The following is a 26,067-nucleotide window of genomic DNA, read 5'->3' as shown; positions in this document are numbered from 1 at the left end:
GTCAACATTTATCGTATAAATTATGTCGTTTTCCCTTTCGTCCCTTCAGTCTAGGAGAATTTGTCACAATGTGAACATCGAGAGTTTGTCAGAGAACTGAGTGATAGGGAAAACAATACCGATTACGTTGCAGCTCGTCATGGGGCACTTTGCTGATTTATTTGAAACGCTAGCTGCCTTTTGAAGGGCAACAATGTGGTCGGTCCTTCCATCAACTCCCAATATATCTGATAGATCTTTATAATATATTTCCTCGGAATTGGCATGCGTCTATGTGTTGTGTGATTGTAATTTGTTATTTCACTGTGGATTAAAATAAGATTATGCAGTTTCAATGAATAAATCATATTTCTAGAATCAGTTGTTTCGATTATTGCAATAAAAATGATAGATTAATGCAATTACTTCACCGACGTGGAGAGTCCATTTTCACCTATTTATTTTATTAATTACTCTTTTCATTTTTATCTCGTTACTTTTAACTTTTTTTTATCTCACATAAATTGTCGTCCTGTAATTTATTATATCGCGTCAATAAATACTTTTGGTGTTCATGATAACGTTTGAGGGTTTGGCTTTTATTATAAAGAAAAAAGATGATTCAAATATTATAGCATTGCAGGTGTCCGTTTGTGCATGAAAAGTGAAAACTAAATTATTTCAATTCCTGCAGCTTTTAGTTAGAGAAGATTAAAATTTCATCATTATCCAAACCGTGAGATGGACTTGGACATCTGTCACTTTACGGAAACGTCGGAAACCTTTAAGCGAACGACTTGTTCTGATTATTCAAATAGAACAAGCTCCTAATTTTCCAAAACTATTCTCAACTCATGCACCGAGAATTCCGATCCAAAAATAACCGACTGTTATTTATAAATACCCGTAACCCATCGACACCGAAAATTCCACGATTCCCGTAATTCAAACTCGTGAGTAATAGCCAACTGTAATGAGCCGAAGAAACGATAACACAATTCAATTCGATCCAAAGTGCCATAATAAATTTAAAAAATAAAACAAAAAAACAACCAAATCCGTTCTATTTATATTCACTTTAATAAATAATATACACATTGCTGATAATTGATGAGCTAACAAAATTTATCGCCCCTCATCATCAAAATCAATCTCCCCAAACATCGAGATCCAATGAAGAAAAAAAAAACTGTTCATTCACTTAAAACACCATCCATTTATCTAAAAAAACGAGAACGCAAAAATAAATGACTCAGTGCACTCGGTGCCATCACCCAAGTAGCAACCAAATATGATAATGTATAAAATGAATTGTACAACAAATGAAGAATTCGCCCTCCGACCATTTCCCCAATCCACATTCTCTCTTCTAAAATCAAAAACTCACTCTCCAAATGGTCATTAACCTCTGGCATAGTGACAAATCACTACTAAAATCATCAATATTAATTTTCATAATTGTCCACGACGTAATCAATCACTCGAATTGCCATCAAGAAACAAAAAAAAAAGAAAAAACAAAAAGTGTTCGACGCACTCACCGAATTGATCATTCGCTCATAGCAGTCAATAATTTCCCCACAAAAAATTTCCTCGGACGGAGTTTTCCCAATAAAAAAAAACGAAACATATAACCAACTGAAAGAACAAGGTAAGATATCCAACGCATTGAGTCTTGCCCACAAGTTTTTTTTTTCTTCTCTACTGGCAGGAGAGAAGCCGCAGTCTACCTCATCGATAGCGTTTTTCATAGTAGCTATTCACAGTGATCCATGAACAATCGATTGCACATTTATCGGTCACCAGAAGTGTGATTGCACATAGCCACCTCCCATGCCAATGGGATTGAAGCGATGCGGATGTATTTTTTCCATTCTCATAGCACCAGGCCCACCACCAGCCCCATTCCCAATATAATTGCCAGTGTGATGACCACCCCTAGCAAATCCAGGTGTACGATTGGTAGCACTAGCACCAGTGGCTGATGCTACTGAGCTGCCACGACCACGGGTACCAGGACCTGCAAGCCAATGCCTCATTACAATCATCAAAAACCCCCAGGAGTAACAGTAAATTGTTTGTTTATTCATAATAATCTAAGAGCGGTATCAAGCGAAATAATAATAAACCAATTGCAACAAACCACTTGAATCTTGAACATTGAATTGAACAAAGAAAAACTAAAAGAGCGAGCGGAACTTAAAATTCAAAATAACTTTTAGACTTTCTCCAATGAAATAATATCTCTGTATTGACTCTTTATAACTGGAATATATAATACTTTTTTGTAAGATTCGTATCGAGCCACATTACCTCCTGTCCAGAACTTTACCTCGATATAAACTCGTAGATTGTCTAGTGAAGTGAATAATGGAGGGATTGTTCATGATGGGAAATAATGACGAATAGGTAACAACAGTATTTTCCAATTTTTATCATATTTTCCATGTTTTTTTTTTCATCTGTTGCGAAGTGACAACTATCCCAGCACTCACTTTATTCTATCGGAGTTAAGAGTTTGTAATTGAAACGTTACACGAGAGCACGTGTCACGCGATATATATTCACGTAGCGATTTTCCATAACATTTTGAGATACAAGAACTTTTTTTTAATCTGAGTTTTAAAGTAATTGAACGCCGTCTGTCCTGGCGATTTTCCACGTTAATTAACTGAACGTAAATAATCAATTTATATTGCCATTATTCGTTGGAATACCGAGTAAATGAAGCGAATATAGTTAATGAAACACCTGTTATTGTGAAATGATTGTCACGATAGAAATCGCCAGCACAAAATTTCACAATCAATAAATTTGGATTCAACAATGCAACAATTAAATATAAATGTACAAACAATGTTTTCCACCTCATCACCAAAAACATTAATTAATATAACAATTCACAACGACGACTAGTATAGGTTCACCATGGAATTTATATTTCTCATTGAAGAGGTAAATATATACAATATGTATTGAAATTGAGTGATTGATTAGTCGACAAGAACTTTAAAGCATTTTTATTTATCCTAATATTAAACGTGCCACTGAGAAAACTTGCGGATACACCAGTTGTTTCTCATTGTTCAAGCAATATCAATAAATCTGATATCATAAAATCCCAATATTTCCTTATCTCTTTATCACAGCCATCGTTAGCACTACAAGACTTCTGTGTTCGTTCCAGAATAACTTGTATTCCATTTTTGGAACGATCCCCTGCCTTTGAGGCTTCGCCACATCCGTTTCCTTCGAACCTTACATTTTACTAATTTTTCATCGTTTCATTGTTTTTAAATGGTCTAAACTCCAAGTAAGCTAATCATATGTACAACAAAGAGAAGTCAATGACAAGAAATTCTTTAGTGAATTCAATGGAGTGGCATTTTTTTTTGTCTATTCATTTCAACGCTTCGAATAAGATTGAGATTAGTTACCTAATTGTTGGTATTAATTGGTACGTAAGCTTCATTGCAACTGTTTGAGCCTTCGGTTCATTCGGTTATCGGTATTCATGTGTATACATTTATTAAAAGCCCATCTAAAGATGAACAGAAACATCAGGTTATTCGTTATTCCTTTGTATATGTTTCAATATTCCATCGATATTATCGCAAGCCCTTTGCTCTTTATCATTTTCACTCGTTCGTAAGGTCTAAACTCTGTCAAAAGACGAAAATCTTCTAAAATTCTTACGTCTACGTTATCAAGATAAAAATGTCAGACGGACAAAATTGGCGTTTAATCTAATTATGATGAACAATTAAATGACGTGGAAAGGTTATTTTCATCGTTTGATTGCGGCTCTCTAGGTGTTACAATATGTTCATTTGATTAATTACTCAATTCGTAATTTCAATTTGCTTACCCTGTTCCAAATCCATCACTTCTTCATTTTTCCTTGCTCTCACATCAATCATCTTGCCACAATTTATCATATCGCGTTACTAACTCCTCATGGTCATAACGTAATGCTAACGTTTTAAGAGTTGCCTCTCATATTATCATTGAGAGGCAAAAAAATAAATTCAAACTAAACTTTAGCGTAAAATGTGCCCAAGAGATACTCCAGGCAAATTCCAAGAGTAAACTGTTCTATTCTCGACTTGGCATATTATGTCATTGAACATATGCGTTGATTCAATAACATCGAAAACTAATTTTCCTCTGAATTTCATTGGAAAGCCAATTGAAAAAAATTAATCATTTCAATTACTGTAATTCTGATATTGCTGATATTTTTTCCTCGTTGCGTACGGACAATCTCCTTGGCCAAATGGTAAGCAATGAAATTAGAAATAGAAGATTAAAATATACTGGTGATTATCCAATCCCACAATATCAGTAGCAAAGTGATAACCCGTTACTCGTCATCTTCGACATCTGCATCTCTGTGATTATCCCCAGAGCAAGTGGTTCCAGGAGAAAGGTCAGGGATATTTCCGTCGTAGGTTGTTAAAAATTTCCCCAAGAAAAAAATATCTCGACTTTTCCCCAAACAACTCGCGACCGAGATAATCCCACCATCACAAGCCACGAAAAACCGACGTCCCAGGTTTTTTATTTCACTTCGCTCCAGATTTAACTCTGCAGTTTAATCCTCACGATGAAATTTTGAATTGAAAAACACTCATGCACGTGATGAGAAAAGCCTCGAGTTGATGTAGAATGCAATGCCAACTTCATATAATGAAAATTCATTTCTTATGCACGTTTTAAACTATCAGCCTCTTCACTACACACAAGCACATATTCTATGCGTTTTTTTTCTCTATTGACAAATATTTTCCTTAACTAACTCCCCAATAACCATTATCACTGATTAATGTACCTCACAATAATGATTTGATGTTCTAAACATGAAAATGAAGCGAGTAGAAGGCCTTTCCTCTGTTCTGAGCAATTGTCTAAAAATTCCACTGGGATGACAGAAAAACAACACCAGGACAGAAATTCGGGATCAAAATGATTGGGTTTTTGACAAGTACCTCAAGAATTCATCTCTCATAATTATACACGAAAAAGAAAAAAAAAATTATTCTGTATTTGACGAAACAATATTTCTAACGATGTACAAAAAATTAATACAAAAAACGTTTACTTGCTAGTCGTAGATCAAACGAACGTACTTCTCTCTCTATAAATTTCTTTATCACATACCAATCAATTGTAATAATAAATAAACAATTCTTCATAAACGCGGATTATGAATGTCGACGAATAAACGTTCTGTCACATATTTTTCATCTCAAATAAATTTAAATCTCTTTTGTTCTTGGCCCAGTTCCAAACGACAGAAACTACCAGTGACAATGAAAAAAAACCGTTAATGAAACAGATATTTTTCTGTTAATTTCTAAAGGAAAATTAATTTAATTGCTGTCATCGTGTGAAACAGAAGGGGGAGAGGGACGATTCTCCATTGTCCATTCGATAATGCTGTCATCGTGCGCTGATGAGAGTCGATTGGTTCCCATTACTTTTCCATACTTTATACTTTTTTCCATATAAAAGAAAAAACACGAACACAAAAAAATCACATTGATCAACCATTTCATCGTAACGCCTCGTTGATTGTTTGTCTCTCTCAATAAATAAAATATCTTCACATGTGATATAATTATCTCTCTGCTCTTAAGATACTTCAAGATTGCGGGCAATATAAATTGTTATTTACTATCTTTTGTGGCCCGCGATTAACGTAAATAAATATAATGTGTAAAAGGAAGGTAAATAAATTGAAGGAGTAAAAGTAAGATGAATACTTAGTCCCGGATTGTTGCTGTAGCCGAGTGAAAACCGTTAACACCGATTATTTCTCAAAAAATCGTTGGCATTTTTTTTTTGTTTTAACGATTTTTTTTATAGCGGCTTGTGCACGAACCGACGTGGTGCCGACAACTTCTTATCTGGCGAAATAGTTTTAAGTTCATTAGGGAAGTGCCCGAATGCTTAACGAGGCGTGCATGTAAAAATAAAAATTTTTGTGAGATGGTGGAACAGAATTAGTCAACTCCTGGTGAAGACAGATCAGTTATTTTGAAAATATTTTGAAAGATAATCCCTACACTTTTCAAAATTACTCGTATCGATTACAACATTTATCTCATTCCTCTCCACGAGAGATAATCCATTATTATCACCATGTCACAACTGGAATGATGAATGAACAAAGTAAAACAGTAAAGTGTGAAAACCACGTCCTGACGTCCCGAAAAAAAAAATCATAAGTTCCAATCGAACGAGCTGTTTTCAAGATTCTAAACGTGTGATTTCATGTGACGATTGCATCTTCAACAAATGAATATTTGTTTTAAGATGACAATTTGAGGAATGTCAGAATGATACATGAGTGAAATTCATTGAAAACACTCACCGCGACTCTGATTGTAGCCAGCCTGCCAGCCAGCGTAGTAAGCAGCCTTTTGTTTTCCATGTTCCTCGGCAATTTTGACACTGAGTGGCTCAGAGCCTCCCTCAGGTATCGTCCCATGCAGATGATTTATCGCCTCCTGCGCCTCCTCACGTTTGTCATATCTGCAAAATTACCCACTAAATTCATCCGAAATCTCCCAACAAATCAACAAATTCCCAAAACAATTCCATCATCTTCAAATCCATTAATAGATCATCGATTCTATTTACAAATTTTTGGTGGTACTTTTGCACGTTTTCAACCTGTGATTTTGGACTCGTGAAAAAGTGGGTCACTTATAGTACAGGCGTAAAATGAAATTGTGCAAGGAGTTGTGTATACTTTGAGGCCAGGTAGAGGAGATCAGAAATAATCTGGCAAGTAGTTTGGTGAAATAAATATATAACTGCCTTCTCACCGTAGCATGTTGGAAATTGCACAAGACTTGAATTTGATTTCTCTTGTATAGAGCCCTGAGCCAGCTGTTTGTTAATTCTACTTGATTTCCACCTTCTCCCAACAAATGCACCACTCAAACCTCTGGTTGAATTAGTTCCAACGATATAACATTTTGAACGATGTGCAAATGAGCAATACAAAAACCTATTTGACTCGTATTTTCGTATTCGCCAGTTCTAAACTAGCCAAATGTCCCTCAATAAATTGCCACATTAAATATCAATGCCGTAAATAAATAATTATAATAAATAAACAATTGCCCATAAAACTGGCTTATCACGGTCTATTCCGAATGATTTAAATTTTCTTTTGCTCTTGGATCGGTGCCAAATGACAAAAAATATGAAGGAATTGCTCGTAAAACCGGGATTTTTCTGTCAGTTTCCGAGGGAAAATCACGGCCTCGTTTTCATCGAGTCATACTGCACGAATTAAAGTGTAATTATCACCTGACAAAGGCGACGCCCCTGGGGAGCCCAGTCAGCTTGTCTTTAAGAATGTTCTTCTGCACAATCTGCCCGAATTTGCTGAAGATATCCTCGATCTGGCCCTCCGTTATGTTTCTAAAGACGAGAAAAACAATGATTATTCTGCAGACTCAGCTATTCGCGGAGAATAGTTGGCTCGTTTTAATGTAATTACCGAGGAAGATTAGTCACGTATAGATTTGTTTCTTTAATCTCTTCGCCCGATGGCCTTGCGAATGACACTTTTAATCGTTTGTTCTGAACCTGCAGACCATTAAGCGTGGTTATTGCTGTCAGAGCATCCTCCGCTTTTGCGTAATTGACGAACCCAAATCCATAACTGTAACCAGTCTGAGGAGACCATGAGGATTAATAGTTTGACAGATGTCAATTATTCAAGACAATAGACTAATCAAGAACTCCACTCAACCATCACCAGTGAATTTTTGAAAAAACTTAATGAGACAGAGTAAATGATTTGCCAATTCCGCTGAATGGATTAATTTCTATCCCTTTGATTAAATAATTAAATTGCTGTTAAGTGGTATAAAATGAATGGGAAATGGGGTTCACTCACTTTGTAGTCCTTCATAACTCGACACGATTCAACTGGTCCAATAGTGACAAACATACTGTACAATTCTTTTTCAGTCATGCTCTGTGGTAAATAATTGATAATGAGATTGGTACGTGCATCATCTCTCCCACTCGACTGCTGATCATTGTGTTGCTCCGACATTTTCCCAGTCCTTAACTAATCCCCTCAAGTTTTACTCTTCCAAGACAGTAATATCCACTTCTGTACGAACGTTGTCACTATCCCCAGCAATCATTCAACTCGTCCTTGATAAATCAGTGCTGCTCCAACAACTTCCAATTCATTCACAATATTTCCGTATTCGTATTTAACATTTTAATAAATGTCCCGATGATCGCGTCGTTTAACCAGCGTGTTCAGAAGGGTCGGCAAATAAAAAAAATATAAACAAATTCATTACTACGGGGACAATTTTTTTTTCTCTTTGCACGCTGTGCCATGTTCCTCTCAAACTTACGATTTTCTCAACAATGTTGCAACGAATTTTGATTCAATTATCTTTCTCAAAAGCAGTTGAAATAAATATAAAAATAAAATTGCATTATCTCGACTTGTCTATTAACTTTTTTTTTATTGACGCCAGAAACCTGCGTGTCAGAAACAAACAAACAAAGGCAAGTAAGGATACAAAATGAAAATTATTCCTGTCGCAAGTACGTTAAACTAAAGCAACACCTGATACGTAATTGAAACAAGGATAAAATCGTGAAATTTAACCGCTGTGTAAATGAGACTTTGAGGTTATGGGACGATACAGCCGGACGCCGACTGAATTGCTGAGTGCAAAGAACAAAAAACGAGTGAATTCATGACAAACAAATGAACGAAATAAAATCAATTACCAACACAAGCAAAGGACGATGTAGCTTCTCTAGGATAAAAATTCACAATTTCAAGTACTCGATCACAACACCACGACTCTTGTGTTTATACCCGAGCAGTCGATCGATTCGTATTACCGGGAATTGAGAGGGCACATCGAGTCCAATAAAATGATGGTAATACTTGGGTAATGCCGATAACCGGAGGAATTTCAACAGCACTCAAGGACAATTGGGTAAACAAGGTGGGATGAGAGTCAATGGAGTGTTTACACTTTGTTGTTATAATTCAAGTGATGAATTGAGAGATTTTATTTACACCAGAGAGGAGTATTAGACGGCGCTGAGGGCCCGGGAAAACGCGGGTGTATCCAGGCAAACTAGTGAATCGACCAAGCTGTCAGAGAGTGGTGGGGGTACACAAGAGCCTAGTGAATAGAAAGAGACAGATATTTCGTGAAAATTAATCAAGCCCTCTATCTCCGTTAAAAAACAATTTATCCATTTTTGTTTCCTTGCCCCCGTATTTTATCAATTACCATGGAATAAATGTGAATTCACTCACGCACGTTGGAGACGTCAATTCACTCGCAGATTATGTAAGCACATCATTACCACTATTGTTTTCTTTTTTTTTTCCCCCTCGGTTGTGCTCGACGCTGGATAATTTTCCTCGGAAAAACGGCGGGGAACAGCGGCTCAAGGGTATTCCATGGGGAAAAATATATCGACGATTGTCTCCGGCACGTCAGAGGGAAGCGAGACTTGGCATTGCTGCGCCTGCGCAAAATCTGCGTTTTGTGCGTTTTTTTTTAACTCGCTTTTTTTTTGTATTCGTTGGAAAATTTTCGCGAAATCGCGACGCGACAACGTCCGTCAACCAACTGAGCCCCAGCCCTGACCTGCCTCGCTGGTGCACCCTCATGACGCCCACCACGCCTCCCTCCCTTTTCCAACCCCCCGGTTGCGCCTCGACCCAGTGGGGAGGATTTTTTTGCGTTTTTCTGAGGGATTTTTTTGCTTCCCGCTCGCCCTTCGGGGTGGAGAAAATAGACCAGAGAGGGAATGACTAATCCGGGGAGAATCACCCCTCAGTAAGGGCTTCAGGCCCTAACATTTCATTTATTCCATCAATTATTATTAGTTAATTAGTTGCTATTAATTATTATTATTTAGTTATTGAGAACTCAAGGAATTTGAATCAGAATCTGGTACATGTATTTGCTATTTCAATAACTTGGAATGTTTATGTGGTGATTTCAGGGTGGAAAATAATATTGAGTTTTCAGGGGACGAAAATAAAAAATTATAGGAGTGGAAAATTCCAGGATATAGTTTCCCTCAACTTTTATTAATGGTGATAAGGTAATTCACTTGAATTTCCACCCTGAATTGGCACTACCAAATGTTTTCGGATTTACAATATTCTTTCCGTTGTTACCCGTGCAATCGAGCGAATACCTCAGCTCGAAAAGGCAGAGGTAAAAGCACAATTTGAGGCTGTTTGTACTGAAATTAAAACACGTGGCACAGATATCCGCTTTCTTGGCAGACTTATGCACAACTGTGAATTAGGATCGTTGAGTTGACCACCCACACTCTCCGGGTGCGTCACCAGACACTTCATTATTATTCGCGAGTTGATTTTCCACCATTTCTCCAACTATATCTGCCCGTTCAAGTGCACGGTTAATTGAACGAGCGCAAATAACGGAAGTAATAACATTAACCCATTGAAAATTTGTTTTAAACAAAAAGCCCCTGTGGTAGTCCAATCGTGAAATTATCTCGAGAGCACGGCAACTCGTTTATTCCATCATTCCCGAGACAATTTCTCAATTAACAAATTAATGACGCTAATTAGAGCTTCAACACTGAAAATCAATTATATATCTATAGATAGTTGAATAATTTTATGAAGAAAAGAACGACGAGACTTTGATTTCCTTTCATCATGAAATGCGAAAGTTGAATAAAAGTTTTCTCATTACCTATCACTTATTGCTAAATTGTCGTTCTAATTTTTCTAATTACCACTCGAGATTTAAATGTCACAATGTTCTCTGATTGGTCTCATATCCTCGCAAATTGGCGCCGAGGCGCACATGACTGTAACACTTGCTGCCGCATTGCGCGATTCATCCAGTAACTATTGCATTGCATGAATTCCCCCTCTAATTTTCGATTTTTCTCCCTTTCGCTCTATATCGACGGTTAGATTTTTGGGGTCGCATTGCCGCATAGTCTCCCAGGGCTAACACGACTGCGCCAGACCGGATTATGCGCATTTCTGGGTTTTTGCGACAAAGGAGATCATTGCGGTCAAGTGGAACGACGAGATAAGGGGATTCTGTCAATTTTCTCATTTTTATTACCTTTTCTCCAGAGGGAGGGGAGTCGGTGGTTCTCGGAATTGCTTAATAGAGCCCCTCAAGCCTGAAAATTCCGTTTCATAAGCGATAGGTATGGAATAATAGTTCTTTCGCCCGAGAATTGATGCGTTCAATATTTATAGGTGAAATCCGTTCAAACATTTGATGAGAATCGAAAAATTGATAAAATCCTGAACAACTTAATTCCTCAGCAATGAATTTTTATTTATATGATTAAGTAAATGAATACCGAGCGTTTTACGATGATATTTTATTTCTCCCGTCAGAGAACAATATAAAAAGCATAAAAAAGTATAAGTGTCATAATATCATTGGTCTCCACAGTCTGCTATGAATTGTTGAGAAAACTGGGGATTCAACAGGGAATAGCTACCTTTTAGTGTATCAAAGGTAAAAGCTTTGATCTCTTTTCGATATCCAGCGCGCACTCGTAGGAATGCTTACAAGCTAGCGTATAAATAATAGATGATAGATTTCACGGGATGAAGTCACCGACATCAGAAATTTCTTAATAGTAATTATCTAGCCAACTAATTATTATCGTTTGTTCGTTGGGTCCCTGGGTTTATCTGAGGGAGGAGAAACCTCGTGATTTGATGAACCGAAAGGGTCGCAGGGGCTCTCTTGGCCCTGAGGATTTGGCTGGCCCTGGTGGGGTGTCATTTTCCTTTCCCCAGGCGTGTCTCGGTGATTCTATGCCGAAGGGAGAGTAGAGTTTCGTCGGGGTGCGACCCAGAAGGCACCGAGAACGAGTCTGAGGAGTTGCAGAACTTCCTCCATTCATCGGCGACTGCTGCTCGTCCAGGATTTGTCTTCTTCTTGTTGAACTTCGAAATTTCTGGGAAAATTATTAGATTTCATTTATAGAGCGGAATTAGAGTTACAAAAAAGGTTCTTACAAAAATTTGGGTTTATTATTACGCACTGTGCATTCACTATTAATTACCTGGGAAATTGTTCCAATGGTCGTTCTAACTGACGAAATAGTCTTCGAGAGTTTTTCCGCACCCGTTCTGAAGGCTCGCCTTGAATCCGCGGATACATTCCCAAGGCTCAAATTGTTCCATCCTCTGGCTTCTGATTTACCGTTGGATTTATCCTTTGGGTCGGGTTTCTCTTTATCGAATTTGTCCTGAAGCCTCTGGCGGAGGTTTCGACGGCTCTGTGACACCTGGGGCGAACGGTCCGCAAGGACCTCACGGTGAAAAGTAAAAGAAACACTCCTCGAATCTGGACGCATTGTTCAATACTCTAAAATAAAAAAAAAACCCCCCAGAAAATTCAGAATTTTTCCACTCCATTAAAATAATTCCTCGGCATTTAAATCATCCCTTAATTCAATAATTGATTTAAATAAATAAAAATTATCTCTCAAAATAAAAATCCATCTCATATCTCAAAAATTGATAACAACAAAATTTGTCAAAGTTCATAAAATCGTGATAATCATAAAGTATTAGTTTCTGGTGTTTTAAAAATTTGATAAAAACTGTACAATTATTATCAAATATTCACTCCAAAAAATTAATGAAAAATTGATGAAAGATAAATAAATAATCAACAAACTCCTGCAGTTCACAATGTATGCACTCGGTACCCCAAAATATGTTTTTTCAACAACATAATAACCCAAATTACCTTAAAAAATCGCGTCTAAACGTCACAACTGACCGTTACACTTGACCGTCAAATTCACAGACGCGTGGTAAGTCGTAACGGCAATCAGACCGAATCTCCTCCACCAAAAAAGCAACAAATTCCTCCCCACCAAGAATAATGTCTAATAAATTCCTCGAATAAATTTTTCAACTCAGTCTTAGATTACCCGAAAACTTATTTTAAAAATATGGCAAGCCGTAAATACTGTCTCAGTCTTTTGGTTGACGGGTGTTCATCCCCTGGTGCAGAGTACAGGCAGATGTGAGCAGATGCAGCAGTTGTCTCTCTCTGGTCCCCACAGACGCCTTGGCGCGGGCTTATCGATCTGTCAAATCAGTCTGTTACTGAATTTTTCAGGCAGATGGCAGGAGAACATTTCTAGATGTCACTGCGAACACGCGCTGAATTTTTTTAACGATTTGAACGGAGCAGAACACATGAACATTCATGAAATGTTAGCAAACGTTGGAAAAATAATTTATTACTAATTGATGAGTGAATAAATCATTCGTACTAGTATTATTTTATTCATTCATCTTTTCATGTATTCCTCTTTGATTTTTTACAAACGGAGGCATTTTTCCTTTTCGTTGATATTAAATCCATCGAATGGCAATTAATATGGAATAATATCTTTGTTAATTAGTATTTACTTCATCATAATTTTGAGTTTTCTAGGGGAAAATCTCGGAGAAACTCCTCAGCTTCATGTTCTGAATCGACTTCTTCAGGTTCGGTAAAATGAGAGACCAAGGACGATCCTAGAGCGTCTGCTATAATGTTCACAGTTGTTCGAATTCTATCACTGAACAGAAAAATTCATCAAAAGAATTCGCTAGGTTCGCCAGGTTCTTGTTGATAAGCTTTTTCGTAGGTTTTTCCTTTATATTCTCATTCGGTTTTACTTACACAAAACAGTCAATTGTTATTATTAGCGTCACATCCTCTGCGGGGATTCCTATTGATTGCAGGACAACAATTAACATGACGTATCCACCATTTGGGAGTCCAGCAGCTCCGATGCAGGAGACAGTGCATGTTATCCTGAAGAAATCGTTCTAGTTTATTCTGAAGGGGTGATCTCATATTCAGAGGAAATTAGGGGGATACTAACGCTATCGCAATAACTCCGGGCAGAGAGAATTCTAGTCCTCTTAATTGAATGATGAACAGTGCACCGATTGTCTCATACAATGCGATTCCATCCATATTGATTGTCGCTCCAATTGGGACCATAAAACGCGAGACTTTTCGATTTATGTTGAGACCGTCCAAGCATTTTAGAGTAACCGGAACTGTCGCTGTACTGAAAGTCATTAATAACAAAATTGATCAATCATCAAAGGCATAATTATTCCCATAAGCCTTGTAGAAAATATCTTGATGAAGTTTAGCGAAAAAATAAATCTGCCAACTTCCGTTTTTTTTTTCAACTGATTTCTTCCGATTAATTCATTTTCACCTGGACGATGTTCCTATAGCTGTGATAATTGCGGGTCCGATTTTCGAGAGAATTGTAAAAGGAGACTTCCTCGTGCAGATGAAATAAACTGTAGGGAGAACGATCAGTCCATGGATTAGAAGACCTAGGAATACTGTAGCAATGTAGACTCCCAATCTGGACATCATCCCCCCGATGTCCTCCGTCTGCAGAATTTTCGCTGGTATCAGGAATAGAACACCTATCGGAACCACCCTGACGAGGAATTCAGTTAATTGTATTATAAATTATTTACCCACAAGATCGTGGACGCTCTTTACATTATTATGGAGTCCATCACCATCATGCTGACGTCTGAGAGAGTGCGGAAAAAATCTAAGAGGGGTTTTCCCTGGTCTTTTGTCCTACCAATAGCAACCCCCAGTAGTAAACTAAAGCCGACGAGTCCTAGGACGTTTGTCCCCGGGTTATCCTTATGCGAAATTACCCAAGAGTAAATGTCGCCTTCCTGGGAATCATCAGTCACATTCTCTCGATTTATCAGGACTGTTTGATACTGAAAAATATATTCTTTTCAGTTTAAATCTTAAAATGTTTTAAATAAGGAAAATTCCAAACTTTACTTGGTACATGCAGGACTTCACTAAATTATCCGTCACGAGGTTTCTGAAAAAAGCAGTACCTGGGTTTATCTAATTAAAAAATGATCAATAATGGTAATGTAGAATGATGAATTTTGAGATATTGATGATCTATTCACCTTATAAGATCTAAAAAAGTATCAGTGGTGACGAATTCCTGGGAAAACTGAAAACCTTCGTTTTGGATTTTGTGGAACCTGCCGGGTTGAATAGTAACAGCAAGTAGCACAGACAGAGTAATTCCTAGCGTTGTGGTAGTGAAGTAATACATCGCGGCCTTGATTCCAATACTTCCAGAATCACTGACACGACAAGTGGCACTGACAATGCTGGAGACAATCAGCGGTATAATGAGACAATTGACACTTCGCAGGAACAATTCCCCCGGGAACTGGAAGTACATGATATTGCGATCTGCCCAGGGCTGACTGGTGAAAGACTTGAGAATTATTCCAATAATGAATCCACAAATGACTCCGATTAGCGTGAAAATTGTCGAATGTTTCTCTGACACTTTCATGATTTTTATTGAAATCAAAATGTCCAGACGTTTCAATTAAATGTTCATTAAACAATTCAATTAAGTAATTGAGTTGATGATCTTCTGATAACGAAAGCAAGACTTTTAGTTTCACTGAAACATCAGAGGAATATCTGCGTTTGCTACCGTCTGTTATCTCTATTCTTATCATTAAAGAGTAAATCACGGGGCTAGGAGAAAATTACCTGAGTAAATCACAAAAATTCTTTTGAATACAATTTTTATTGATTATGATTCATGAAATGATTTTGAATATGAAAGCCGAAGGATTCGAATAATACATTATTCCTCACACGAGTAAATATGCATTCGTTAAATTGCTCTTCCAATAATTAAAGAATGTCAATCACCGTCGCATCATCACCATTCGTCGAGTCTCAAGCGACATCAAACATCAACAAACAATTATTTAACACAATTACTTAAAAATCGTTATTACCGAGACTCGATATTCATGCAGGCCCACGCTGGAGTCGAGGTTTTCTCTTAATTTGTACTTTAATGCCAACAGGCTCGTTCTATTTACAAATCAGCTGTCTCTGATCCCTCAATTTATTTTTACTAAAAAAACACAGGATTAATTTTCCGAGTCCTCCAGGCCGGCACATCGGTAGTACGAAGAATGTTTCGTTGACTATAAACATTAGATGATAACGTGAACACAATTTTGTCGTATTTGAACACTGACAATGTGTTTTGTTTTCTCTTCATTATGTAAATTCCTTGATGAAGTTGTGATAGTTGGAATGAAATTACAAAAGAATTCCTATTAGTATCTCCTTCTGGTTTTCCATCTGTTTAACGTCAGGTGCTAAACAAAACTGGCTAAAGGCAAGCTCATGGCACATTTTAAATTCTCTAAAGACTCGTCATTCCATTTCTCCGTGTGTTCTCGTTAAACGTAAGAAACATTTATGTACATGTTTTAATAAGTTCTTTTTGGCTGTTCACCGCCCCCGTCGATTTTACAAATAGCATATGCACCTCTGCATCATCGATGAAATGAAGATAAACTTGTTCAATAAATAAGTAGGCGATTATCAATAAAATGCTCAGCCTTGACAATAATTCAAGGGAACAACTGAGATATGTACATAATTTTAATACAATAATGCACGGCATTTGTGTGCAAAGTAAGGTACTTTGAAGGCCTAAGAAATACTTTGTGTGTTTATTCATTAATTTATCCGGTTGTCATCACACTATCCATCAGGGTAAATCTCACCCCCTTTTGCTCTCTTTATTTCTCTCATTACGTCATGTTTACTCGTGAAATCCGAATGTAATCACTGCTCTCACTCATTCACATATATACTCTTACACAGAAGACTATTCTTCAGGTATTTGCGCCCCTCTTCCATCATCTTCCCCCTAAATTCACGTGGAAACATTCAATAGAATTCTCATAACGTCTCAACAATTCAATAACTCGAGGAGAAAATAAAATATCTGCATTCTTTTATTTTTCTCGTGTTAAAAAAATAAATAGAAAAGTGCTGGATACGATAATTTAAAAAACTTTTTAATCGATTAAAAAATATATTACGAAAATTTTCTTTGAAATTGTTTGGCAGATTAGGAAAGTACATTTTAGTTCTTATGGCACAGAATGATTATTCCATTGATGGTTCTCTCGACTTCACTTACCCGAACTAATTAACATTAATATCACAAAAATTTATGCTCAATACCTTCGTTAAAGGCTGGGAGCAAACGAAAGGATGTGGATTCTGCGTTTGCTCTTACCACTTCATGCCTGTTTTGTATTCAGCACTTTTCTTAACTCAAGTCATTCTCGGTATTCTCCATCAATCATAGATTTTGCATTTTTTTATGATAAATAAAACACGTTGAATCACGAGGGTTTGCAGGATGTGAATTTTTTAACACTAATGCAGGAGATTGGCTTACGCCAACGTCTTTTCGGATTGTGTGGATTTGTTTTGCTGGAATTGCTCTTTTGATCGCTATTGGCTCGGTCCAACTCTAGAAGTCTCCTTTCCTCTGGAAATTCGAAGAAAATCCCACTTTCAATATTTCCCACCTTTTAAATCATTGTAATAAGTACCAAAATAATTGAAAACATTCTCACTAGTGGCTTCATCTACAGAATAAAGTCAATAATTAGTCAAAACTCCTGAAAAGGTTCTACGAGACAGCGGTTTAGTATTAAAAACTCAAATAGCTAAACTAAAAATCATAAACCAAAGAATGTACCCAGGTGTTCACAAGTCCGTAGTCCAAATAAAAATATGCACGTGAATAGTGCAGACGTTATTGTTACAGTATGATGCATGGTTTTGAAAGAAATACGAGTAGACGATTGGATAAAGTGCGTTGAGATTTCCGTTTCTCATCTGAAAAGCAATTCATTAAATTGAATAATAAAATGGTTCAGAGGGTTTACTTGATGAGCTCTCTTGGTTAATGCATGATGCGTAGGTGCCATAAATTGATGATGATTACTTCAAAAAACTAATGAACATTGCAACTCACCGATTAAACGTTAAAGCGGTGGAGGTTACTTCACACAAATGACAGAATTACGCGAATAAAATAAATCGAAATGAGCTGAGATGTCTTAAATTTTAATTTTCATCCCCAACTGCATTAGACAGATAAATAAATTCTTGAATCGTGGAATAAAGAGTTATAATTGATTCATGATCGAAAGCGAGTTTATGCATGAGAAAAATTGAAATGTTGTGACATATCTCTTTATTCCAGGAATCTAGTTGGTCAAGAATTTCTTTAACTCACCATTCAGTTGTCTCTCTGTATAATAAGTAGGATCTTGATCTTCTCCGTAATAATATTCCATGAGATAAGGTAAAACCGTCATTCTGTGGCAGGTGCTGCCCTTTGGGGGTGGCACAGCGACTTCCTCGTTGGTTCTCTCAAAACGACAAATTGTCCAGGGGTGGTGCCTGATCTCTTGTATTGTGAATCTCTTTTCTGGCTCCTTCTGCAGCATTCCCACGAGTAGAGAAGCTAGTTCACCTTCGACTCCCTCTGGTATCGTGTACTCCCCCTTGCCAATATTCTCGTATAGTCTGTAAATGTTATCTCCCTCGAATGGATATAATCCAGTCGTTATATTGTACCTGTGGGAGAGTGAATATAACAGGATTAAATGAAATATTAAAATAAAAATCAATGGAAAAATTCTCTCAGCAACTCACAGAGTGACTCCACTACTCCAAATATCCACTTTGAATCCAGCAAATGTCTCACAACCATTTGCTATCTCCGGAGGCTGAAACGCCGGTGATCCCTGGCCCATAGTGCAAGTATCATCAATAGCGAATGAATCTAAAGCCTGAAAATTCATTAAATTAAATTTCCCTGATTCCTGAAATATCCGGGCTGTTCCTCAGAATTTCTTCTCACCTCTGCCACTCCGAAATCGCTGATCTTCAGAGTTCCCCCAGGTGTTAATAATAAATTTCCTGGCTTGATGTCCTTGTGGATGATCCCCTGGCCATGGAGATACTCCAGTCCATCAACCAGTTGTGTAAAATAGCTGTGGGCCTGCCAGATGGGGAACCTCTTGCTTGGGACACTCTCCAGCATGTCCTTCAAATCAACAAAATTCCCAGTCACGTATAATTTTCTAAAATTGAATTATTGCTTGCTTGAGATGGATGGATTACCTGCAGTCCACCGATGCAGAACTCCATGATTAAATACATCTTCTCTTTCTCTGAATTGTACAAAACGTCGACCAGCTCTATGACATTTCGGTGTTTCAATCTTTTCAACATTTTAATCTCCCTGAAACGATTGTTTATTCATTTTTAAGGATGAATTGATAATGCCGAGGGGGAAAACATACCTCTTGACGTTTTCCTCGCCATTGGGTATTCTCCTGAGTTTTTTCTTCTTCAATATCTTGACAGCACGTCTGAAGAGAGTTTCAGAGTCGAGCATCTCCTTGACTTTGCCATAACTTCCCTCCCCCAACAAATCTCCCATTACATACTTGCCAATTAATTTACACCTCTTCTTCTTCTCCTCGTAAATAATTTGATCGGAATCAACTCGATGAAAGAACGTGTTTATATCGTCGAGATCAGGATCATCATTCGACCATGTTACAGGCTCAACATCACCGAATAGGTCATTATCAATGTCATCGTCGTCTGGATCATAAATTGCTATTCTATTGTCCATCTTTGACGTATAGATTTACCACCAAATTACCCTCTGGATTCATGGATAAATAAAAAATATAAATTTATTGATGATTTATTTAACCTAAAAAACGTAACCGGCACCACCATTCTTGAATTTATCGCACTAGGAGGCAGGGCTGTGGCCTCTTCTTTCATTTATTCTCTTTTTGTCTCTTTCGTTAAGGTGTTATCACAACTGCAATGGGTGAGAGCGACGGAAATCACCAGGAGATGATAACGGATATTGAAATGAAATATTCGAAAAATTATGAAACCCATAAGTCGAGAGTTCAGTCAATTTTTACGCTTATTCTTTTAAAACCAAAGTTTCACATTTATTTCTTCTTTTTTTTCTGGATATTCATAGAAATTCACATCGGAATAAAAAAACTGGTGATAGGGAGAAAAAAAATTGATTAGAATGATATTGAGAAAATGATGGAAAACAGTTTGATTGCTCATGGATTCTTAATATATTATATACAGTAATCCATCGTTACAGTGCGCGTATAAATAGGGGAGAATAGTGTGAAATTTTTTTCTGATAATTAATGAACAAATACTTGAGAAGTTGGTGTGGAATACAAAAATGAAAAAAAATGCTGACTCAGATAAATAAATGTAGATTCATTTTTTTTCAGGCACAACTTCACTGATACCATACATGCCAGCAAGTAATCGACCATGTGAAATAGGTACAGGTTCTTTTGGAGGTAAATATGGGCCTTTTTCTCCCATGTAAACGTAAGGTAGTCTCAAGACCCAGTAAGCACTCTGGGACAGTCTGATGGGTTCTTCTTCACAGCCAGTTATAAAAATAGGAGCTGGTGGTGGGCCCGGTTGAACTCTTGGATTTAATGTCACATGAACAGGTGCCTTTGGTGTGACAACGTGGATTCGCATTAATTGAGCAATCAGAGGTTTTGTTTGCCTAGAAGAATCGATCGTCAAATAATTAAAACCAGGTAGTGAGTTACAATGCAGTAATAATCAGATGTGTAAATAATCAAATTACCTGCAAGGACATGGGAAATAAAGAGGCATATCAGCAGTGCTGGAAGTGACTTTATTTCCACTATCTTTGACGATTCCATTGCCAGTTGCTTTCAAGACTTTATCTGGCGCTGCTGCCATAAATCGATGCCCCCTTGGGCACTCGTACTCAACCCCAACGAATATCTTGACAACAAACTCCTTTCCACCTTTGGATTTTCTGCACTTCAAGGCGTTTGAATTTTGAAAACTCTTACCACGAGAGCTGAATCCGTGGGCTGAGTGATCTCCAACTATTGGCCAAAATGCCCCTCGATCTTTTTGATGCTCAAGTCGAACTGTCACATCCCAGGGTAAGAGAAAGGCGGAATTTTGCAAAACACCTGTTTGATGTTGGAGTCCCAGGTTGTGGGAGTAGAGACTGCTGGGCCCAAGACAAACTAGGGACCAACTGGAGAATTGGGGCAAAAGTCCAGTTGGAGACTCTGTGTGCAACATGCCTGGCAAATATTCCGTTGTTGACGGCTGCCGTACTAACGATTTTTCTGAAAATTAACAGGCAATTCGAATCCAAGAGTTATTATTCAAACTCATTGGATATTATTATTTATTTAGACATTTACAATATTTTGAATAACGACTACTTACCCTTTAGATTATCCGCATTGTCATCAGAAACCTGAATGACAACTTTATCTCCATCACTTGGTGTTAAACTCGTCTTATTCATTCTCTGATGTTCATCTCCATTGGGATCATTGGTCAATTGTGACTGTCCGGCACTGCCATATCCATGAAGAGTGCCATCAGCTAAACTGCATGCCTGTGTTTGTCCTTGTGGAGTTGATAAATCAACACGACCGAATGAATCTTTTCTTCTTGTGCCGGGGAAAAGTTGGGCGGCTCTGTAATTATGTGTACTGGGTTGGAAAACAGGAAATTGCACGGTTTCTAGCTGAGCACAGCCACATTGTTTGGCCATTATTTGAAACCAATCGTGATTTGCATGCCTAACATTGAAGGGATCATCCCTCGGTCCTTGTGATCGTCCACAATTACAGGCACAAATGTATCTGACACCACTGCAATGTTCCATGAGTGGTAATTCGTTGTCTTCTTTGACTCTTTCATCAGAGTGTTCACCACCACCAGCGCCTTCACTCCCCCCAGAGTGCAGGGGATTAGTACAAGGATTTCCAGTCAACGACAGGACCTCACACATTTGCCTTCCAGTTTTCCAGTGCTTATCACATTCGCTGTGGAGTTTCTCAGCGAATTCGTCGAACAAGGGACCACGTGCGTGCATTTCAAAAACAGCCATTGCATGCGTTAGTTTATTCTCGTGATAAGCCCTTCCATAATGCTGGGGTGAATTATCCTGATAAGTTTGCAGAGCCCTAGGCAAAACCTTGTTACATCTGCTTTTACTGAATTTAACATCCGTGTCCAACAATCCATGAAGATTTCCATCCACTTCCTTATCATTGGATTTAACGAAAAAATCGTAAATACCATTGGCCACGTGAAAAAATCCGGATACCGAGGGGATTTCAAAGTGCGCTGGTGTTGAATGTCGACCGACGTTATCATCAAAGCCTTTGGAAAATGCTAGTTTGATGTGTTGCTGAAGAAAAAATGAAAAAGATCTAGGTCTAGTTTCACTGCTTGATGAATCCAGTGTCATGCACTCCAAATTATTGTTATTCAGAAGAGATTTGTTAGTATTTCCAGGGCCAACTTTGCAGCTTTCCATCAATTTTGTAATCATATAACCAATCATATCACTCGACTCCGAGCGCCCTTTATTCACGTAGACAAATTCCTGGTTCGCTGGAATGGCGAACAAGGAATTGGCACTGATGTTGGTGACAATTCTGTGCTTTCTGAGGACGTGGTAGATTTGATCCTCCAAAGAGTGCTCCAGCTTTTTTATGTTCTCGATTGCCTCTGGACACGTCTCGAAATAAAACAGAACTCTCGGGGAGCAGGGACGACCATTGGTGCACCAAATTTTTGGAATTCCTGCGATCGACGTCAATAATGTTGATATTTGACCTATTGTTTTTTGTCTTATCACGTCCAGGGCTCGGAATAAGTGAACGTAACTGTAATCGAATGTGTGCGTTGGATGATGGAGAACTATAATGTGAGAAATGTGGAATAAAACTAGTAGAGATTTGGCATATGTTTCACGCATGTAGGCCCAGGCACTGAGGAAGTCCTTGCAATCCAGTTTCTTCATGAAATTGTCGTATTCGTTGACCAGAGTATCTCCGTCGAAGAGTCCTCGCAGGTGCAGGTAAATTATTCTCTCCTGATGATCGTAATATCCCTCGATTTCACTGAATGAATCAGCATTCACTGAGGGATGATCCAGTAAATCAATCAACAGGTTTGTCCCAATCATCTCTGTTTTACTGCATTTTGCACGATATTGGGATTTTCCTATTATCGATACTATCACCACTTTTTCGTCTGTACTTGTGAAATTTTCGGAGCTGCATGGCAATATGAACTTCTTCGGTCTCATCAGATTGCTAGTTATTTACTCTGTTACGTTATTCACTCGCAGCAGAATTGTTGACAACTGCCCACGAAAATAGGTTATGGTTTTCGGGTATTTATCTTAGGATCCTGTCTGTTGTGACTGGTAATGCAAACTCACCCAGTAGAATAACCTATCGTCGAATTGTTATTTAATTTTTAACTCGTTAGAACCCGTATGCACAAGTGGACGTGTATGAATTCCATGCGATAATTAATATTTCACTTATAAATATGTCAACAAAGATATTTTCCATTTTAACGAAGAGTCGGCCTGTTCTGAAACAAGCAACGAGTGTAACTCTCACCAGGATTGATAAATTTCATAATAATTTCGCAATAAGACAAAAATCAACAGATGAACCGGTAGCAACAATAAAAGTGCCTGAACCTGAGGCGGGGAAAATGCAGGCAGCAGTTTTGAATGAGTTCTCTAAACCCCTAGCTATTGAAAATGTCAAGTATCCACGAATTAAAAATGAGAATGAGGTAGACGTATTATTTATTTACTCTAAACAATGAATTTTCTTCGTAATAATACAAATTTACATTCGTATTTTACTTTTACCATTGTTAGGTGATAATTGATGTGCATTACTGCGCATTAAATGGGCCAGACGTCTTACAAATGAGAAATGAATACACATCCAATTCTTCGTTGCCCAAAATTCTGGGGTACGAAGTAGCTGGAAAATTATTGCAAATTGGAGAAGAAGCGAAAGCAAAGGGTTTTAAAGTTGGAGATAAAGTGGTTGCCTTGAATAAAATTCGATCTGGAGGTCTGGCAGAGCAATGTACAGCAGAAGTTACAGTAATTACACAAGAGTAAATTTTAAATGGAATAATAAATGAATTCCAATTGTTTTATTTTTTGTTTTGTGTTTTTTTACTGGACTTTGCAGGATATCTGGAAGGTGCAGTCGACTGCGAAACTTCTGGATTCAGTGTGCATCCTGGAGAATTACATGACAGCTCTCATTGGTTTGGAGAAACAAGCGAATTTGGAGGAAAATGAAATGGTTTTAGCTAATGTCGGCCTTGGAGGAGTTGCACTGGCTGCTGTGGATATTGCAGCCAATGTTTTCAGAGCTCAGGTAATCGGTGTCAGTGTGTCAGAGGAAAAAGCAGCACATGTTCGAGAAAAGGGAGCCTTTGCCTCTCTGGCCTTCAATGACAAGAAATTGGTCAAGAAAATCGAAGAGTTTGCTGCTGAAAGGGGCATCAAAGGGGTTTTTGAAGGGTCTGAGGGACAGAAATTGAAGCTAACGTTGGATTGGTGAGCAATAGTTATTGATTTATTGTTTTATAATTCTCCTTTCTTATTCCACTCATTTAATTTAATTTGTTACCAGCTTTACTAAAGTTTATGGTGACAATTTCTCGTCGAATATTCTACGTGATGATAATTTTTCCGTTCTCGTCCAACATTTATCCAGAGAGGGGCGGTTAATTATCGCTGGGTTCGTTCCAAAGGAAGAGGAAAGTCACGACGAGAAGAAAGGCTCAGTCATTCCTAGTGCTATTAATTTGAATCAATTTAAAACAGAGAATTTTGAAGCTTACAGGTAGATTTGAATATCGGTGAGTGAAGAAATTTTTGAAGAAGTTATGATGATTTTGTTATCCCAGGGAAGCAGGGCAAGATGTGTTGCAGTATTATGACGAGGGGCTGATAAAACCGTCCTACTCTTTCATCACTGGGCTTTACAATGTTAATGAAGCTGTCGGCTGTATTTCTAATTTGAAGTGTTTTGGAAAGGTCTGTGAATCCCCGAAATCTCTATTATGAAAATTATTACCCAGGCAATAATGTCGGATTTTACACTTTTATTAAGTATCAACTATTCTGTGAAATCATTGAGTTTAGAAAAAAATATCAGAAAACCTTTTTTGTGGGAAATTGAAGCAGCTACAAGAAAGTCGTCCCGTGTTTCGACGATAAATCTATAGTTTCTTACTTAAATCGATAATTCAGAGAATCGTACTTGCCACTTAATTTACCACTTCGCTAATTAATTTTTGTTGAAAAAAAAAATATTGTCTGATTTGATGTTTTTTACAGGTGATTATTAATCTCAAGAAACCCAGCTCGATGAATGAAAAATAATTTTCAATAAAGATAATTTTCGATTTGATGAAAGGAGTATTGAAATCTAATTTTCCCCTGTGTTCTGTCCTTATATTTTTCCAATGCGGAAAGCGTAGACTGAATACCGATCAGAGGTCAATTTTTATGTTCTCTCCATTTCCCTGAAATTTAAAATATTTAGAAAGAACTCCCTGGAAACGCTTCAGTTGCAAGCGGAGGGCCGATTGTCGATGGAATGCCAAAGAGAGGGGAGGGGAAAAAATTATAACAAAGTCCTTGTTCCTTATACCGAACTAGTGATTACGGGTATTTTGAGAAAGACCGATGATGAAGTAACGGAGTGAAAGCAATTCCATAGATATCGCACGCTCGAGTCTCGATTTATTTCTTCGTATTTTTATATTTTCGGCGCCTTTGAACGTAGAATTACAACCTGTGAGATGAATACATGAAAAATTAAGAAGAAATTCATGCTTCTTCCTATCGCATTGACGTCAGAAATCATCGTCACATAAATTTTGCTAATTTGAAGAATGGAGTGGGACGCAATCGAAAATTGACGCTCGATATTTCGAAAAAAGACAACTAATTTCGTATACAACGTTGAAATGTGTATCAGTGAGTGTCGCCAAGGCCGACCACCTCACTTTACTTTTCCAGGGTGTTCGTTTACAGTGGTTTCAGTACTCGTGAGAATCGATTCAATCAATTTTTTAAATCCATATCAAACGGAATTTTTATGGCTGTCATTAGCCGTAGGAATTTATTTTCCTCAATTATCGATTTATCTCGAAAACTACGGGCCTCCGTTGAAAAAAGAAAAGAGTGTTTTTTTTAAATAATTAAATTTCC

General features: G+C 37.6%; 6 protein-coding genes across 15 annotated transcripts; 1 reads left to right on the top strand and 5 right to left on the bottom strand.

The window, feature by feature from the left end:
* Nucleotides 1–1,036: 1,036 nt before the first annotated feature.
* LOC105268681 (sex-lethal homolog) lies at nt 1,037–9,648 on the bottom strand. Of its 9 annotated transcripts, none has more exons than XM_011308445.1 (6): nt 9,279–9,648; nt 7,898–8,190; nt 7,496–7,671; nt 7,303–7,416; nt 6,356–6,516; nt 1,037–1,999 (listed from the first exon to the last, which is right to left on the bottom strand). In XM_011308445.1, exons 2-6 carry the CDS (start codon nt 8,057–8,059, stop codon nt 1,779–1,781), a joined length of 834 nt encoding a protein of 277 aa, XP_011306747.1. In that variant the 5' UTR covers nt 8,060–8,190; nt 9,279–9,648; the 3' UTR covers nt 1,037–1,778. The 9 variants fall into 9 exon arrangements, 8 of the variants coding, with proteins under 8 accessions (XP_011306747.1, XP_011306746.1, XP_011306750.1 ...); XM_011308444.1 differs by having other exon boundaries at nt 9,305–9,648; XM_011308448.1 differs by having other exon boundaries at nt 7,898–8,178; nt 9,305–9,648.
* Nucleotides 9,649–11,324: 1,676 nt separating this feature from the next.
* On the bottom strand, nt 11,325–13,076 carry LOC105268683 (uncharacterized). The gene is made up of 3 exons (XM_011308449.1): nt 12,771–13,076; nt 12,079–12,383; nt 11,325–11,970 (listed from the first exon to the last, which is right to left on the bottom strand). The coding sequence occupies exons 2-3, from the start codon at nt 12,370–12,372 to the stop codon at nt 11,698–11,700; spliced, it is 567 nt and encodes a 188-aa protein (XP_011306751.1). The 5' UTR covers nt 12,373–12,383; nt 12,771–13,076; the 3' UTR covers nt 11,325–11,697.
* A 242-nt stretch (nt 13,077–13,318) lies between these two features.
* Nucleotides 13,319–15,531, bottom strand: LOC105268684 (excitatory amino acid transporter 3). Its single transcript, XM_011308450.1, has 7 exons — nt 14,993–15,531; nt 14,856–14,898; nt 14,553–14,788; nt 14,254–14,487; nt 13,906–14,097; nt 13,701–13,835; nt 13,319–13,596 (listed from the first exon to the last, which is right to left on the bottom strand). Exons 1-7 carry the CDS (start codon nt 15,391–15,393, stop codon nt 13,449–13,451), a joined length of 1,389 nt encoding a protein of 462 aa, XP_011306752.1. The 5' UTR covers nt 15,394–15,531; the 3' UTR covers nt 13,319–13,448.
* Nucleotides 15,532–16,939: 1,408 nt separating this feature from the next.
* On the bottom strand, nt 16,940–19,852 carry Lkb1 (Lkb1 kinase). 2 transcript variants are annotated; one of them, XR_892357.1, is made up of 7 exons: nt 19,250–19,852; nt 19,068–19,188; nt 18,805–18,990; nt 18,597–18,733; nt 18,175–18,518; nt 17,632–17,771; nt 17,331–17,418 (listed from the first exon to the last, which is right to left on the bottom strand). XR_892357.1 is itself a non-coding variant. In XM_011308451.1 (6 exons), the coding sequence occupies exons 1-6, from the start codon at nt 19,585–19,587 to the stop codon at nt 17,270–17,272; spliced, it is 1,275 nt and encodes a 424-aa protein (XP_011306753.1). In that variant the 5' UTR covers nt 19,588–19,851; the 3' UTR covers nt 16,940–17,269. The 2 variants fall into 2 exon arrangements, 1 of the variants encoding a protein (XP_011306753.1); XM_011308451.1 differs by lacking the exon at nt 17,632–17,771 and having other exon boundaries at nt 16,940–17,418; nt 19,250–19,851.
* Nucleotides 19,853–20,055: 203 nt separating this feature from the next.
* Nucleotides 20,056–23,136, bottom strand: LOC105268686 (protein SMG8). Its single transcript, XM_011308453.1, has 3 exons — nt 21,231–23,136; nt 20,605–21,127; nt 20,056–20,520 (listed from the first exon to the last, which is right to left on the bottom strand). Exons 1-3 carry the CDS (start codon nt 23,110–23,112, stop codon nt 20,217–20,219), a joined length of 2,709 nt encoding a protein of 902 aa, XP_011306755.1. The 5' UTR covers nt 23,113–23,136; the 3' UTR covers nt 20,056–20,216.
* Nucleotides 23,137–23,223: 87 nt separating this feature from the next.
* LOC105268687 (quinone oxidoreductase-like protein 2) lies at nt 23,224–25,266 on the top strand. The gene is made up of 6 exons (XM_011308454.1): nt 23,224–23,615; nt 23,704–23,937; nt 24,029–24,402; nt 24,479–24,691; nt 24,756–24,885; nt 25,189–25,266. The coding sequence occupies exons 1-6, from the start codon at nt 23,361–23,363 to the stop codon at nt 25,231–25,233; spliced, it is 1,251 nt and encodes a 416-aa protein (XP_011306756.1). The 5' UTR covers nt 23,224–23,360; the 3' UTR covers nt 25,234–25,266.
* The last annotated feature ends 801 nt before the right edge of the window (nt 25,267–26,067 follow it).

This window comes from Fopius arisanus, unplaced genomic scaffold (assembly GCF_000806365.1).
Source record: "Fopius arisanus strain USDA-PBARC FA_bdor unplaced genomic scaffold, ASM80636v1 scaffold00060, whole genome shotgun sequence".
Classification (NCBI taxonomy): Eukaryota; Metazoa; Arthropoda; class Insecta; order Hymenoptera; family Braconidae; genus Fopius; species Fopius arisanus.
The sequence above is the reverse complement of the archived record's forward strand: the minus strand, read 5'-3'. Positions and strand labels throughout refer to the sequence as shown.